At 45.5% G+C, this 16,241-nt stretch overlaps 1 protein-coding gene across 2 annotated transcripts in view; it reads left to right on the top strand.

Moving 5' to 3' along the window:
- Positions 1-2,170: 2,170 nt before the first annotated feature.
- SRGAP1 (SLIT-ROBO Rho GTPase activating protein 1) overlaps positions 2,171-16,241 on the top strand; it is a 146,875-nt gene continuing 132,804 nt past the window's right edge. The window contains exon 1 of one of the 2 annotated variants that reach the window (XM_039570768.1): positions 2,171-2,446. In XM_039570768.1, the coding sequence (XP_039426702.1) occupies positions 2,380-2,446 (67 nt within the window). In that variant the 5' untranslated portion in view covers positions 2,171-2,379. The remainder of the gene's footprint in view (positions 2,447-16,241) is intronic. The other variant, XM_039570769.1, reaches the window with a different exon arrangement.

A 16,241-nucleotide genomic window follows, 5' to 3' on the forward strand; every position in this document is an offset into this window, starting at 1 on the left:
GAAATGCAGAGGTGTGGAAGTGAGCAACTCTAACAACCAAGGCAACGTGCTTATAAGAATTAAAGCAAGAATGTCTTCATGAGTACAGTTAATTGTGCCAGTGATCTCTGAGCACCAGGTCCCCATAGCACTCAAGCTCAAATCCAGCCAAATTACTGGGTAGCTGAACCTTGAACCTTCCCAGTTGCAGATGATCCCACAATTCACTTGTCCTGAAGAGTTAAGTCCTGGCAGCATCAGGGCTAGCTGTCCAAGGTAGGATCTCTTGGAAATTTCACTACACAAATTATACAGCAGCTATCTTTGGAAATTCATTGTGAATAGTGTGCATCTTTGCTTAATCACTCCTGGACATCCCTGACATCAGTGGAGGCCTCTGTCTCCAGAATGTCCCCTGCCTGTTTTGAACCTCCTCAGAGCTGACCTCCCTGCAGCTCAAAGTCTGAAGCTGTGCCTTGCTTTGACTTTTGGCTTTGACGCGTGAATGACAACACATTCTTTGTTCATCACAAGGCAGCAGTGTCCATCATTCTGCTTTTTCAATGGTTTTTTTTCAGAAAGCTCTTCTCTGGCAAAAGCAAAATTTCACAGCAGCTGGGTCTAAAAGAAAAGTGGGTTGTACAACCTGAGCCACACCTGAGCCCTTCTGCAGTCCCAGCCTTACAGCCAGGGACCTTGGACAAGCATGGCTACCAGCTCTGTGAACCACTGTGCTTGACTCCTGGCAGGCATGGTCTCAACTGCACCTGCAGAGCTGGCAGCCAGTTCTCATCCTCCACAGCCTCCAAGGGCTGAACCAGGTTTCAGCTCTTCAGGCAGAGAAGGCTGTCCCCACTACAGCTGGAGGCACCATGGACCAAGGGCATGCCTGGGTCACTTATGCCCTTTGACAACTCACCTCGTGCTCCAAATTTCAGCTATTCTTGCCCTCCTGGGCCACCTTCCCCTTTTCCCAGTCCCAGCTTTGCGGGGAGGGCTGTCCACCACCACTTGCTGGGCTGGAATCCATCCTTCTAAGGCTGACATTGAACGTGACTGTCACACAGGGCCAGCCCCGATGCATGCCATGCACAGCAGCTCAAGGGAGCAGCATTTTGAGCCTTGCTTGCTTCCCCCAAGAGCTGTAGGGAGTGCCCCACACAGGCATGCTGGCACTCCTGCCCTCGAGAACAAGCTGCACCCGTAGGGGAGCACCGGGCAGACAAGGACGGTGGAAGCAAGATCTGCTGTGCTGAGGGTGCAGCTCTCCCCTTACGTGCTGCCATGCTCTGCCCCCCCGGGTCCGGCCCCCTACGCACACCGGTGCAGCCGTGCCCTGCCTCTGGAGACACTGGGGAGGCACATGGGGTCCCTAAAGGCCACTTGTTCCCCCCGGCTTCCCCCTCCCCGCGCCGCTTGGCGCTGTGGGCAGCACGGGTCTTTAACTTTCCCCGCCGGATGAAGGGCCTTCTGTAGCTGTGCCGCGGCCTCACACCCCTGTTCCCCGAGGGCATCCGGCCACCATGTGCTCGATGGGGGCGGCAGGGCGGGGATCTCCCTCCTCCCACCCCCGCCCGAGCCCGAACCCCCACGGCTGCTCGGCCTCCGGCTGCCGGCCAAACGGCTCAGGCGGGCGCTGTGCCCACGGGTCTGGCCCGGGGCGGTGGCCGGCCGCCGGCGAGGAGGCGGAACGGGCGGACAAGGCGAGCGAGGACCGGAGGCGGGCGGGCAGGCAGGAAGGGAGGAGACAGCGGTGGGAGGGCGGGGAGAAGTTTATTCCCGGAGACACCTCTCCAGGGCGCGGCGGGGGAGCCGCCCCGAGCCGGTGACTGTTCGCCCCTCGAGGTTGGGACATGCGCCGCGGCGCTGCCGCCCGGGGTTAGTGACGGCGGGGCGCCGGCCCCGAGTTCCCACCCAGGCGAGCGCGGCGGCAGCAGTAAGCAGTGCCTCTGGCGTACGGACTGAGCGCGGCCGCCTGCCTCTCGCCCACCGCTGTCTCCCTGCTTCTCTTCCCCTCTCCCGGGTGCGTGAGGAGAGATAACAATGGTGGGGCGCAGCCGCCGGGCCCCCGCCCTCGCCTAGTGGAAGCGGGTGCCCCGCGGCCACTGCTCCGCCGCCCCGCCCTGCGGCGGCCCCGGGCCGCGGACCGCGTTGCTGCCGGCGGCGGTGCCGGGAGGCGATGGTGCCCGCGCCGGGGTTTAGTCTGATCGCCGCTCTCCGCCTCGCCGCCTCCGGTGCCGGCGGTGCTCCCGCGGGGCCAGCGCCCGCCGCCTCCCCGGCCGCCGCGCTCGCTCGGGCTTGCGGCCGCCTGACACAACTTGGGAGCTCCTCCAGAAAAACAAGAATAATTAGTAAAAATAATTTAGAACAAGGCGAAGGAGCGGAAGAAGCGAGTGGATAATGTCAACCCCGAGCAGATTCAAAAAGGACAAAGAGATTATAGCGGAGTATGAAAGTCAAGTGAAAGGTAAGAGCGGGGAGGCAGCGGGAGAACCGCCGCGGGGGCCGGGCGTCGTGCCGGCCCCTTCCTCCGGCTGCCGGCCGAACCTCCAGCGCCGGCGGGGCGGCCGGTCCCAGTTTCCCGAACTTCGGGGCGGGAGGGAGCGGCGAGAGGGCGGCGGAGGCTGCCCCCCCACCCCCAGCGCTCCGAGCGGCGCCGGTGGGTCCGAGGGGCTGGGGCCGGACGGCAGCTGCGGCGGCTCGGCCACAGCCCGGCCCCGGCCGAGCACCTTCCCTTCCTCCACCGACTTCGTAACACCCGGCGGGGGGGTGGGAGGGGGGGAAGGGGAAAGGGAGGACAAAAAAAAAAAAAAAGCTTGGCAATTACTGAGGCGGGAGACAATGCTAAGCCATACCCCTTTCTTGAGGCACATGGCTGGTGTCCTCCACCCTCCCCTTAGGGCTGTAGTTTCTGTGCCGGGCTGTAGAAGATGGCTAATAAAGAATTATCCTTGTCTACTGAATGAGCCCATTCAGCCATCCCAGGAAGTATTTCAGCCTCCCATTGCCCGGCTGTATCGCATTCAACTATTGTGCCAAGGACAGCGCCGGCAGATCCTGGCTTGAGCCACTGACGCTTCCAGACCCTCGAGTTTCCTCGCCTAGCGTTTTCCCTCTGCCAGTGTCTTGGGCGGAACGGAGATTGGGAAAGTAGCGACATGGCAATGGGGTGTGGGTCTCTTGGAGCGCATCCTTCTGGGTGCTGTCGGGGAAAATATTGCATAATACATAAATTGTAAGAAATCCAGTGATGGATGTAAACCTGAAACACGGCATTTAAAAAGCTATGCAGCACCTGAACTCTGCTTTTTAAAATGATACTGGTGCGCTCTTTACATAGGTAGGGTGCTCCCTCCTTGGTGCTGCCAACAGTCTGCGATGTGCAGAGATGGAGCGTGTCCTCATGCAGGTCCATGGGCTTCAGGAACAGCCTTCCTGCCCCACGCAGGCAAGGGCGGGGGACCTTCTATATGAGGCATCTGGAAGAGGGTGGGAGGGACCACTCCTCAGCTGTTGAAATATTTATTGACTTTGTGTACTAGCACAATATTTTTTCCTCTTACTCGATCTTATGACATTAATTTTTCAAGGCAATGCTTGTAGTTTTGTTTAGGTTTTTCCTCTTAAAAGTAAAGAGGTAGTTTTTGAATTTTTTTCTTTCTAAGCTTAACTTTTTGTGAAAAATACCTGTCACTATTGAAAGTCTTTTTGTATCCAGAAAAGGATCTAGGCTTAAAATAAGAGATCTGCCAGATAGGTGGGCAGTGAGGGGTCTGAGCTGGCAGATAGGCCACGCTTCAAGTGTCTGACATAGGCAGGTCCAAGACAGTTCTCGCACAGCTGTTGTATTCACTGCCATTGAGCCATTGAAGGGTTGGTGCTTTTGCTTCTCTGTGGACATGGTGCAGATTTGTCTTGGTCACTGAGCATGAAAAATGTTCGAGATCTCAAGCTCATTGCAGAGTGTGCAGACTGTTCTTTGCCTCCTCCTAACTTGATTGTTAAAGGCTGAGCCTTTATTATCTGCAGCCAGTTGCTATATATGCCAGTCTTTTCTTTTGAATAATGAAGAAAAAATACCATGCCCTTCAGCTACATATATTGCCTCATTTCAAAAGACACTAAAGATGAAGGCATAAAGTACCACTGATAACCTGGCTCTCCTTTGGTATCATGGTCCCCTGTCATAATCGCAGAGGGAGATGGCATTTGTAAATATAGCTTAATAGGAATTTTAACTTGATTTGCTTCTTTGTGGTGGTCTGGGGTGTGTGCAGTCTGGTCCCACCCAACTGTCTTGCCTGAATTGTTGATTAGCAGCCGTTTGAAAAAGTATGCTGGGCTAGCAAATGTAGTCAGAGATGCTTTTTCTTTAACCAGTATCACTACAATTGTATTTCAGGTGGCATGAACTGTCTGTGCTAAGATACAATTCTGCTTGACACCAGCTCAGTGATACTATAAAAATGCAGTGATACCACTGTGTGATACCTTGAAAATCTTTTTGATATTGAGGGTTCAAGGCCTAAGGAATCAGCCCTTGTTAGCCAGCAAGGTAGCTTTAAGGGAATGTAAATTCAGGAAAGTCAGATCCCTATATACTGCTTGGAATTTCTTATATTAGGTTAGGAGAAAGGGTGTGGCCAAATTGCTTTTGCTGCCTCTGATTTCTGGTGTTTGCTGTGGCTAGCTGATTTCTTACTGCTGATGTGTGTAGTTGCTGAAGGATGTGGACAACTGGGCAGCAGACTGGCCATTTGAGGTCCTCTGGACAGGCGTGTACATAGGAGCGCAACAGCACGGATCTCCCATACCTTGTTGTGAGACTGCATTGCCCAGGTTGCTGAGCATCAGCGTTAGTTCTTCAGAAAGCATGCCACTGATGTGTGCCTTTGTAAATCCTGTCCTAAGATGTCTGAATATTGATACTGGAGGAAGAGGGGCCTGTAATGTACATGGCCTGTAGCATGTGTATATGGTGCCATAATTGGAAATTAGGATTTGATAGTACCATTCTTCACATAGCTTTTCTGCTCTTAACTCCTCAAATAGGAAGCAGTAACAGATGTTAATTGTTGTGCCTGGCTCCTGAGTGGTGTAAACTGACCTCTTCTCCTTGGATTTTTAGCAGTATCACTAGATTCTGCTGTTCCTATATGACCTCTACTAAACCAACAGCCAAAGTCTGTAAATGTTACCTGTTTGTCAAGCTGAAGTAAACAAGGTACTTCTGACTTGTTGGGCAGAACATTTTATTGCACATTTTTTTGCAATGTCCCTGTTCTTCAGTCTGACTTCTCTCAAGACATGTCCCAGTTAAAGCAATAAGGTGTGTTTACTTCCCTGCACATTGTATAGAAAGCAGAAGGATATTTCTTAAGGATGTCTTAATACCAAAGTTAGATCTGTCTAGCTGGATACCTATACCTGTTGTTCTGGGAGATGTAAGAATATTATGATGGCATAGGTACCTTACTTTGTAGACATAAAGGCACCTGGGAAGTAAAATAACTAATAAAATATTCCTGGTCATCCACAGTATCAGTTGTATCTGTGTTTTTCTGAAGAATGTGGTAATTTTATTTGCACTCTGAAGTCATTAGAGGTACTTTTACCAACCTTACAACTGGTGTGGGGGATACAACTAGAGCTAGAACATGGAAGGAATACTTTTTACATGAGCAACAGACTGGTGGTATGGTTATGAGCCAAGTACTAACTTTCTGGAATATGACCCTGTTAGATTTATAGACAGCATGCCTTAACTCAAGGATCAATTGACTATAGGAGCCCATCATACCTTTTGTATTCTGGGGACTGGCTGCTCCTTGGTACTGCTGATAATTTCAAGTAGTGTCTATTGATAAAGTTAGTGAGCAGTTCACAGTAGCGAAGAAATACTAGAGCATCCTCTGATGTCCGTGGGTAGATGTCTTGAGTATGGTAAAGGGTGAGCTGGTGAGATCTTGAATACCTGGCTCCCTTTGGAAATTTATCCTTCTGAAAAATAAATCTGTTGTGGTAGCAGAGGATTGGGGATTTACTGCTCCGGAGCTTTTCCATCATTCATGTTAAACTGGCATGTTTGCATTCTTAGGACTTTCAACTGGCCTTCCATGCGCAGGAGAAATGTGCTTTGACTAGGTAAGCACTGTACTGTCTAATTATCTGGGCCTGTCTCTTCAGAGAGATGATCCATATGGCCTGAACTGTTGGGAAGCATTGGAGTTTAAGTCTCTTAGCCTTCTTAAGCAAATGCATCTCCAACGGAAATGGACTGAGGGAAGAGCTGCTTAGATCCCTCCTTTTTTCACCTTCATTTTTCGGTTGGAAATGACCTAGTTGAAATGCAAGCCCAAAAGCAGTTTGTGGAGGAAGACACTTCCCCAAGATCAATATTTGCATGGCCTTCTTCAGAACAAAATACTTCTATTTTTCATCCCAAAGACTCGGTAGCAGTCTGTATTATATTGCGTAATTAATTTTTATGGAAAACGAAAATTCTAAATTGTGAACCTGAATTTCAACTTCACATTAAAACAACACCAGGAGCCTCTCTGAGAAAAGGCTGAGTTCTGAAGTACAAATTGGGCTGTTTAGTAAACTGATAGCTATTTTGAATAAAATATTTGTAATGAAATATTTGGTACCTTGGATGATACCAGAATTCTTGAGGTTTATTTAAAAAAAAATCTGATTAATAGATGCCAGTTTTCAAAGTTCATGTTTATCAAGCGTGGTTTAGCAGAAATTTTTCTGGTCAAAGAACTTGACCACACACAGGACTCTGTCTGATACAGAAAGGATATGGTTCTCCATGCTGTTTTCCAATTGGAGTTATGTTGTGTAATGAAGTTCCTTATCTTTTCCCCCACCATTTTCTCCTGGCTCTCTGATCCTCCCTTTCAGAGTACAAACTGCAGTTGTCCAGGTAAATAAGTTTGTAGTTGACTGTGCAGCTGAAAGGGGTATCTGCAGATTCAGACAGTTCAGTCATAAACTGAACAGTTTTTTGGTTTGTTTTGGTTTGTGGTGGGTTTTTGTTTTGTTAACTAGCGTATTTGGTACTCTTACTCTTCCACGGCTTTCTTGAAATGAAAGCTAAGGAACTTGGTTTATTACTATGCTGTGTACGAAATTATTTGGGGCATGGTCGAACCCTACAAAATGCCTGCTTCCCAAAGGTCGTGACTGAGGAACTGGAGAGGTTTTGGTTTCTTAGTCTTTCTATATAATTAAAGAAAAAACCCGTCTTTTCTTCATGCCTTTTTGAAAGTATGACCAAGAGTCAGGAGAGTACATTTTTTTTTTTTCCTGCCTTGACCACACACTGCAGCTGGTATGTTCCTGCACCACAGTGAAGATACATTTATTATTTTACTTGAATTTAAAGGTGAATAAAGTCTTGATTACTATAGCACACGTGAAAAGGTAAGTAGTGAAAGGGTTGTCTGAACAGCGCTTCTTTCTTGCAGTATGGCAATCATAGTGCATATTTAATGCATATGTTTAGTAGATCCACATTTTTGTTAGTCTCCAAGATGAAGTTTTGACTTGCCTCTGACTCTGAAGCAATTTGGAAACTTTTTGTGATCATTTCTTTGGGGTGTTTTTTTCCTCTGCGAGCATACTTTCTGTGCAGTTTTGCTGCAGAGCCATGCTCTAAATCATGCTAAGGTCATTTAATTTCCTGCCATTATCTTTTATTGGTCACTTTTTTATGAACTGAAGTTCTACTTGCTAATAAAATTAAACGTAGCTTTGAAGTGGCTGCTGTAAGAGAGAATGGGATCTGAATTTCTTTCCATTTTCTGCTTCAGACTTTGCTTGGGTTAGGTCTTGCCTTTTGTGAAAACTGGTCTCCTTGTCAGTCAGAGGTGATGGATGGTAGTGCTGGAAAAAAGCAGGTCAGTGCTGTTGAGACTGGATAAGAAGTCCCCTGCTGACCATTACACAGCCTGTTAGAAATCACTGACCATGACTTGACAGTGCAGCGTGTCTGATCTCTGCTTTGGACAGGGATGGACATGGGGGAGAGCACAAATGGAGCTAGGCAGGTGTCAATGCAAGCTCCTGTGGTGTTTGTTCTTCCCTTTACCTTTTTTTTCCCCAACCCTTCCTACATCTGTCATGCTATCCCACATCTAACCTTTCTGGTCTCCCTAGTGGAAATCACTGCTACCTTAACTTGTATTAATCCTTATTAGAGTCTAATCTACTCTTACTGCTTGGCTTTCACAGGGCAAAATAGGCTTTGAAAGAGTATGGGGGGTTGTTTGTGTGTGAACGATTAGGCTAAATGTGTAGCAGGGCTGCCTGTGCTGGGGGTGCTGCTGCCTCTGCTTCCTGCAGGTTTTAGTCTCATGGCAGCATTTCCTCTGTGAGTGGCTTCTCCCACCTTGCTGTGTACTGACCCAACCCTTCCAGGGATCTGCCCTGTGCTCTCTGCTGTGAGCTGTCTGGGCTGATGCGATAGTGTGTTGGCCATCTGTGAGGCGAGGCTAGCTGACCTTGCACTGTGCTGGTCAGTCTGGGAGCTGTGAGTCATGAATAGCCTCTTGTTCCTGAAGTTATTTCATCTTTTCTTTCCCTGCCTTTTGTCTCTTGGGCCCTGTGCCCCACACTCTGGTTCAAGAGATTGTGGGGTATGTGTGTAAGTACATACATATGCATGTGGAAGAAGAGCAACAGCTGGAAATTGAAAGCAGTGGTTAAAGGTGCAGTGACTGGCATCACTGCTTGTGTACCAATAACAGGGATGAGGCTGGTGGGCTGTGCAGTAGCAGACACTTGGGGTGAAGCACAGAGGGCCATTGCTGAGAGCATGGGTTCATCTCTTGGGTAAGAGACAGAGCTATCTGCACAGGAAGACTGCTTGCTGTGTGTCTTTTACATCACTAAGGCTATATCTGGCACCAAATCTAAAGGAGTTGGTTATCACCGCTTTTTCCTTTGTTTCCAAGACTTAAACAACTGCAGGCTGTTCTGGCAGTTTGTGTGGTGGCTTGGTCCTTTGGGAGTGCTCTAAGACAAACAATTCACTTTGATCTGTTGTAATGGAGCCATAATCCTGAGGCACTACTTCCTCCGGAACCTACTGTTTTCTGCAGCTTGTGGAGAAGTCATCTTCTAGTAGACACTGAAGTATGTCACAAGTGAGTTACATCCACCTGGCAGGCTAAAGGTGTTTTACCGATACTCTGCCTGCTAATCCATCTTGTCCAGGCAAAGCACTCATATTCTCAAGCCATTTTCAGTTAACTTCAGTTCAGTAACTGATCAAGGAAATCTCTTTAAGAACTCCTTCCCTCTCATTTGTTCTCCTCTGTCACTGTTTCTTAGGCATATACCAGTATGAATTTCAAGATGCAATATTCAGTCTTGCATCATACAACCCACTGGAAACCTGAATTTTACCTGCAGGTGACTGATAAATCCTGAAATTGAGATGTAATGTCATTATGAAAAATGAGCATTTTTGAAATAACCCTAAGCAAATCTGATGTTCTGTTTCCAAGAACTGGCTTGTGTACGGGCATGACCATGATTTCACATTACTCTGTTGTCTTCTCTGGAAGGTGTAAGTGCTTGGTTTAGTTCCTAGTTGGCACAACAAAATAATCCCAGCTTTAGGTGCATGTTAATGAGGTAGGTGTTGCAGGTAGGAAGGGAAAACCCACTAAATGCTCTAAGAAAATGTTGTGGAGAAAGGGTATGCTTTATGATTTGACTCTTTAATAATCATATCTGTGAAATAAGTTAAAGATGGCCTGTGTTATTTACTTCAAACTCTATCCAGTGAAGGACAGTGCTGTTGATTTGACTTTAATGAAGTCTCTCCTAAGATATGTGGGTTCTTTATCTGTGTTTACCTAGATCATAGCATCTGAGGGGTTGCTTTTAATTAAGGTGGTGAGAAGGGAAAAGTACTTCTTCTTTGTCTATTTTTCTCAAAAAAGATTCAGTAGAACTTGCTTAGAAGTGTGAGCATGGATTCACCAGTTAGAATATTCCTGTTAACTTTGTTATGTTATCTATTATTGACCAATAAAACATGCTTTAGTTTCAGTTGCAACCTCCTGAGACTTTCCTTTATAGATGCAGAAGTGCTGACAAGCAGGCAAGGGAGCTGTATTAGCATATTAACCAAAACATTCTCGAAATATACTAGACCTAAGTGGTTTTTTTATTGTGAAATAGAAGTTACAAAAAGTATAATTAGAACACTTATGGTGCAGTATTTCTTGTTAGCTATATTCAGAATAAAAAGCAAATGCAGCTGGCTTACCGGATGATGACTTCCAGGAAGTAATGATTGTAACCCTTTACATAATTAGCTGTTGTGGGAAACAAAACTGACTACAAATTCATGTAAACTATCCAGACTCCTTAACTGACTCAGTGCTTGCTCATCTGAATTACCCTGCATGTAGGATCTGCTAGCAGTTTGTTGGTGCTGTCTTGCGTGGGGAGTCTTCAAGATGCTGCTTGTTTCTTCCGGAGTGTCAGAAATGGAGTGGTGCACACTTTTGGCTTTGCTCTGTGTGTAAAACTAAATAAGGAGACGGTCTGATCCCCTTTCATCTTCCAGTGTACATTCTTTAATATGGGAAAAGAAAGCAGTCTCTACTGTTTTAGCTAGTTCCAGAGTATCTGCTTCCTGAAAATCAGAGGAATCTATTCATGTTTACAGAGTACACCAGAAGTCTAATAAGATTCAGTGATAGCTCTTGTATGACTCTGTTCTTTCAACAACCTGTCTTTTTTCAAACCTTGCTGTTCTCTGCCTTTCCCCTCGGATTCTTTTTTAAGCAGAGAGAGGATAAACAATCTAAAGCATCAGGTCAGAGGCAAGATAAAATAAGTGTTCATTCAGTACCGAGATGAGCAGGCATCTCAACTGAAACTTTCTAACTCAACAATTAAGTTACTGTTTTACACAATAATGGAGAAATTGAAATGATTAGAAGTCACTTAATTGAATTTTTAAAATATAGATCAGATGATCTGTCATTCTGCTTGTTCTACTAAAGCGAAAAAATACCACCCTAGAAAGACTTTTGCCTTTTGTTATGCACTTCAATACTGGTCTCTGTGAGTAGTTGCTGTGATTAAGTTGCTAGGCATAAAGTTACTTTTATTTCTTTGACCGTATTTATGCAAGCGCTCAAAAGGCATACTAAAAAGAAAAAAGTTCTTAACCCTTATCATAGGATACTTAATACACCAAGGTTGCTGTAAGTGGTTAGACAGCGCAGCAAGCTCTACCTCTTGTAAATCACTGATTTGCCAGTGAGTAGAAATGAAAGTGTATAAGATCTTGTCCGTAGGTGCCTTGTGTAGTTTGCAAATTGGTGTCTGCATTCTTGGCTTAACTAATCCTAGTTCCTTGAGAAACCAGCTATGTAGCAGAAATCTAGCTTTTGTGTGTGTTGTGTTGCAAATGGATAATTGGTATGTTTAAGAATGTAACAACTGTCCTGTGCTTGCTGCCCAGCAGACTACTTGAGGTTAAGGCCAGTGTAGTAGGATTGTTGGTATTATGTACCTTTTTTTGAGGCCGTTTTCATGTATTTGTGCCTTCCTAATTTCCAAGTAACAGTGCATAAAATTAGGAGATTCTTAATGTAATGACAGAAAATGGAATCAAAGTGTTAATCTGCTCAGATACCTTAGCATTAAAATCACAACCATGTGCAGAGTGGGAGAAGGTTCCCCTGTGCAGAAGAGATGAGGGAACTCAGAGCAGGTAGCAGGTCCCCACCTGCTAGGTGCTCCTCTCGTCCCAGAGTGCCATGGAGGAGCCTGGTGGCAGCAAGTGCTGTCATGCATGCGTGGCATCACTTCTTCCCCAGCAGCCTGCGACAAGCAGTCTATGTGCATCTGGAGCCGAGCTCATCGGATTATTGCGGACTGTATTGTAATCCTTTAATTACCAGCCACTTCTGATGCCGTGATATTGTAGTTGTGGGTCAAATCCTGTGCTTCTTAAGCAGTATTCCCACTTTACCTGTGGGATGGTGGAATACACTACACCTTGTGAACTTGATCATGTGGCCTTAATGAGGAAAAAAGCAGCCAGGAGCATACTGTTTCTTGTAGCTCATTGCATTCTGGGCAGGCAGCTGTCAACAAACTTGTTTAAGCTAGAATGTATAAATTTGGAATGGAATAAAATGGAATAAATGGAATAAAATGTTAATTTTTCAGGTTTCTTTTGTGTCTGAGAAGTTACAGGGTGTGAGAGTTGGGCCTTTTATTGTTTTTCCTCCAACCCTCCTGTGAGATTTCTTCCTACTTCAGGTGTCTTTTACCAAGGTTTTAATGCATTATCATGGTAATTGTTTTGAATAACAGCACCCAAGGAAGATATGATACCTGGCCTTTGGGAGATGTTTCTGGTACTTCAAGCAAAGAAAAATACAAAAATGTTAATGGAAAAATTGTGGACAAGAAAAATAGTCTGTATTTGGGCAAGACGCTAGTGCTGCTTCTACCTGCTAACAGCAGAACAAGGGGAGGTGAATACTGAATTAAGCGTGGCTTTGGCTGACTGTACCTACATCCAGAAAACTGGAGCACCTTTTCCTTACAAGACTGTTTTTATGTCTAAAAATACCTTGTGAAATATATGCGTGATGCACTGGACTGCAGTGAGACATGCAGTATTGAAAGGGTGGTGAAAGAGCAAAGATAACTTTTAACTAACACAGACCAAGTAGCCAATGCACATAAGATTTGCTTTGCAGCTTTTGCCTGTCTTTCAGAACATAGAATGTTTTGGGCTGGAAGGGTCCTTAAGTGATCATGTATTTCCATAGCCAGGGACAACTTCCAGTGTTATCAGGTTGCTTAAAGCCTCATCCAGACTGGCCTTAAACACTTCCAGGGATGGGCCAGCCCCAGTTTCTCTGGCAACCTGTTCCTGTGCCTCACTACTCTTAAAGAATTTCTTCCTTGTATCTAATCTAAAGCTACTTTCGGTTCAAAGCCATTACCCCTTCTCCTATGACTACGCGCCTTTGTAAATATTCCCTGTCCAGCTCTCTTGTTCCCTTTAGGTACTGGAAGGCTGCTCTGAGGTCTCCTCTGAGCCTTCTCTTCTCCAGGCTGAGCAACACCAACTCTCTCAGCCTGTCCTCATAGGAGAGGTGCTCCAGACCTCTGATCATATTCATGGCCCTGCTCTCAACTTGCTCCAGCAGGTCCCCATCCTTCTTACGTTGGTGGCCCCAGAGCAGGATGCAGCCCTCCAGGTGGGGTCTCACTAGAGCGGAGCAGAGGGGAAGAATCGCCTACCTTGGCCCACTGGCTACATTCCTTTTGATGCAGGCCACGATGTGGGCCAACATTGCCAGGTCATGTTGAGCTTCTTGTCAGCCACCACTCCCAAGTCCTTCTCAGGGCTGCTCTCAATCCATTTTCTGTTCAGCCTGTATTTGTCCTTGGGGTTATCCTGACCTACATGCAGGACCTTACACTTGTCCTTGTTGAACTTCATGTGGTTTGCAGGGGCCTACCTCTCAAGCCAGTCTAGGTGCCTCTAGATGCCATCTCTTCCTTCCAGCATGTCAACCACACCACACAGCTTGGTGTCATTCTCAAACTTGCTGCGAGTGCATGTATTCAACCCCATTGTCTGTGTCACCAATAAAGATGTCAAAAAGCCCTGGTCCCAATACAGACCCCTGAGGAACACCACTCATTGCTGATTTCCATTTGGATGTTAAGCTGTTGACCAGAACTCTTTGAGTGAGACTATCCAGCTCATTCCTTATCCACCAAGCAGTCCATCTGTCAAATCCATGACGCTCCAGTTTAGAGACAAGGATGTTGTGTGGGATAGCATCAAGTGCTTTATGCAAGTCAAGGTAGGTGACATGTTGCTCTTTCCTTATCCAGTCGTGCTGTAACCCACATTACACAAGACCACCAAGTTTCTCAGGCACAATTTGCCATTATTAAAGTCATGTTCACCAATCACAGTATTTTCCACCTGCCTTAGCATAAATTCCAGGAGGATCTACTGCATGATCTGGCTAAGCACGGAGGAGAGACTCATCTCTGGGAAACCTTTCTGGACAATCATAATGTTGAGCAAGAAAAACCCTCTTTTGCGTATCAAAAGGGAAAAAAATCAATGAAAATAAGAGCCAAAGTGTAATTCCTTCAATATATATTCCCTAACAAGCAAACTAGTGGGTTGCTGGTGAGAGAGTATGGGTGTTCAGAGGGACTGTTCGAGGAGATTGCAAGCACATGCTTTGCTATTGGCCTGCTGGGAAGTTCAGTATAATTCTGTGTTGTTCCCTGGTGGTTCCAGGATAGCCTCTGTCCATGGGGGGGGAGGGGGTAGTCTTTTCTCAGGCCTAAGAGGACAGACTTTCAGGCTACAATAGCAGTTTTCAGTCTTCTATGAAGGTTCAAAGAGGCTTAGGGTGTAAATATCCCATGGGATTAAATTTATGAAAGAACTCTAGCTCTTGTGTTTGCCTTTCAGATGCCACGTTTAGTTCCACTTTGGTTGCTGCTTTGCTTCAGAGGTGTTGGTATGTTTGTGTGACTGCATATACTGGCCTACGTGTTTATTCTGTAGTATAGTTTGAAATGCAGCATCTCTAACACTTATACATTTGTATAACGTTTATAGACCAGACTTGGTCTCTGCCTTGCCTCCAGCTGGCAGAGACCAAGTGCCAGCCTCAACCATGCTGATGTCATCTGGGTTGCCACCAGAGTAGACCTAAAAATGTTGCTTTTTCTGCTGAGCCACATGAAAATGTGTATGAAATTGCGGCATCAGGAATCTGATCAGTGCATCCTTCCTAGAGATTAGACTGTTTGCATAAGGAGTTAGTTTCATATTTTGCTACCTTTATCATACTCAAAATTGAGTCTTGAGTACACATCTCCCACCTTGCAAATGATTGCCCTGAGAACTGAGGAACTCAGTATTCTTAGACTAGTCTCCCTGGATTCTTGTTTGTTGAAGCTCTCAAGCTCTTTCCCAGACTTAATGAATATTTAATTATTTACAGGGTGATTATGAATCCTTTGCCTGGTAGTTAGAGGAGCCACCAGAGAGGTAGGGTTCTCTATGAATTCCAGCAAGAGCGTGTTCCTGCTCTACTTTTTAAAGAAATGGAAAAGGAGGAGGACAGTAGGATTGAGGTTTATGTGACCATTCTAAATTAAGAATACTTACTTTATTAATCTGGAGGGGGGAGTATTCAGAGGATACTTTATTTCTTTATCACAGTATGCAGAAAAAACCACAGCTTTTTCCTTTGTAATGATTTTTAATCTTAAAGCTCTTCCAGCATTTGTGCCAATTTTTGGCAGATTGTCTCTAGTTTTGCAGATAATCTGTGAAAGAAATGTTTGCTCAGAGTTATTTGAAAGGTTCACAGATGAATGTCTGTTTGATTGAACTTTTGCTTCAATGACTTTTTCTGCAGCACTCCCTCCGTACAGCATAGTCAGTCCTCTGTCCCATGGCAATTCTGCTCCCCAGGTTCCTGAGTTGCAGATTCACAAACAGCTTTTTTTTTTTGCAGCCACCAGAAACTTACTCAGCAAATATTCCTGACTTATTTCATATTTGTGAAATTTTAGTTTTTTTGTTTTGTGTGGGATTTTTGGGGTTTTTTGAGAGCAAGAAAAATTACTTCAACTAATGTTTAAGGAGGAGAGAAGGGCAGTTGGTCTGCAAATATTACCAAGGCAAACCTGCAGTTTTTAGTCAAATAACAGTGAATGTTTTGGGGTTTAGTGACTAGAGGTGAATGCTTACTGTGCATTCATATAGCTGTAAGGAGGAAAAATGAAGAACTCTCTATCATTCATGACAGCTGATCAGGTTATTTCGTTTGCAGAACTGTTCTGTAGGGACGCAGTCCTTTAAGAAGCCAAGCTACTTGTTACTGGCTTGGGACTTTGGCGTATTAATGTGCTTGTTCTTTACTTGTACTGCTGCAGCTATATGTGGTGAAGTCAGATTGTTTGAACATCTGTATGCAGAGTGCCATAGCTGAGAATTGGGCAAGAAGATGAAAATGACTGAATTCTTTTCCACTTAATTTAAAAGTGAATTAAAGGCAACCCTTCAGGTATGCTTCTGAACTTGTGCACTGGCATGTTTTGCGTTGGAAAGGACAGTTTGTTCTTAGGTCTGTTCTGCACTCCATTCAGTTATCTGATAATAGTTGTAACTAGTCATGTGGTGAATTTTTTTAAAATTATAATTGACTGTTGGGTTAAAT

Source organism: Corvus cornix, chromosome 1A (genome assembly GCF_000738735.6).
Source record: "Corvus cornix cornix isolate S_Up_H32 chromosome 1A, ASM73873v5, whole genome shotgun sequence".
NCBI classification, from domain to species: domain Eukaryota; kingdom Metazoa; phylum Chordata; class Aves; order Passeriformes; family Corvidae; genus Corvus; species Corvus cornix.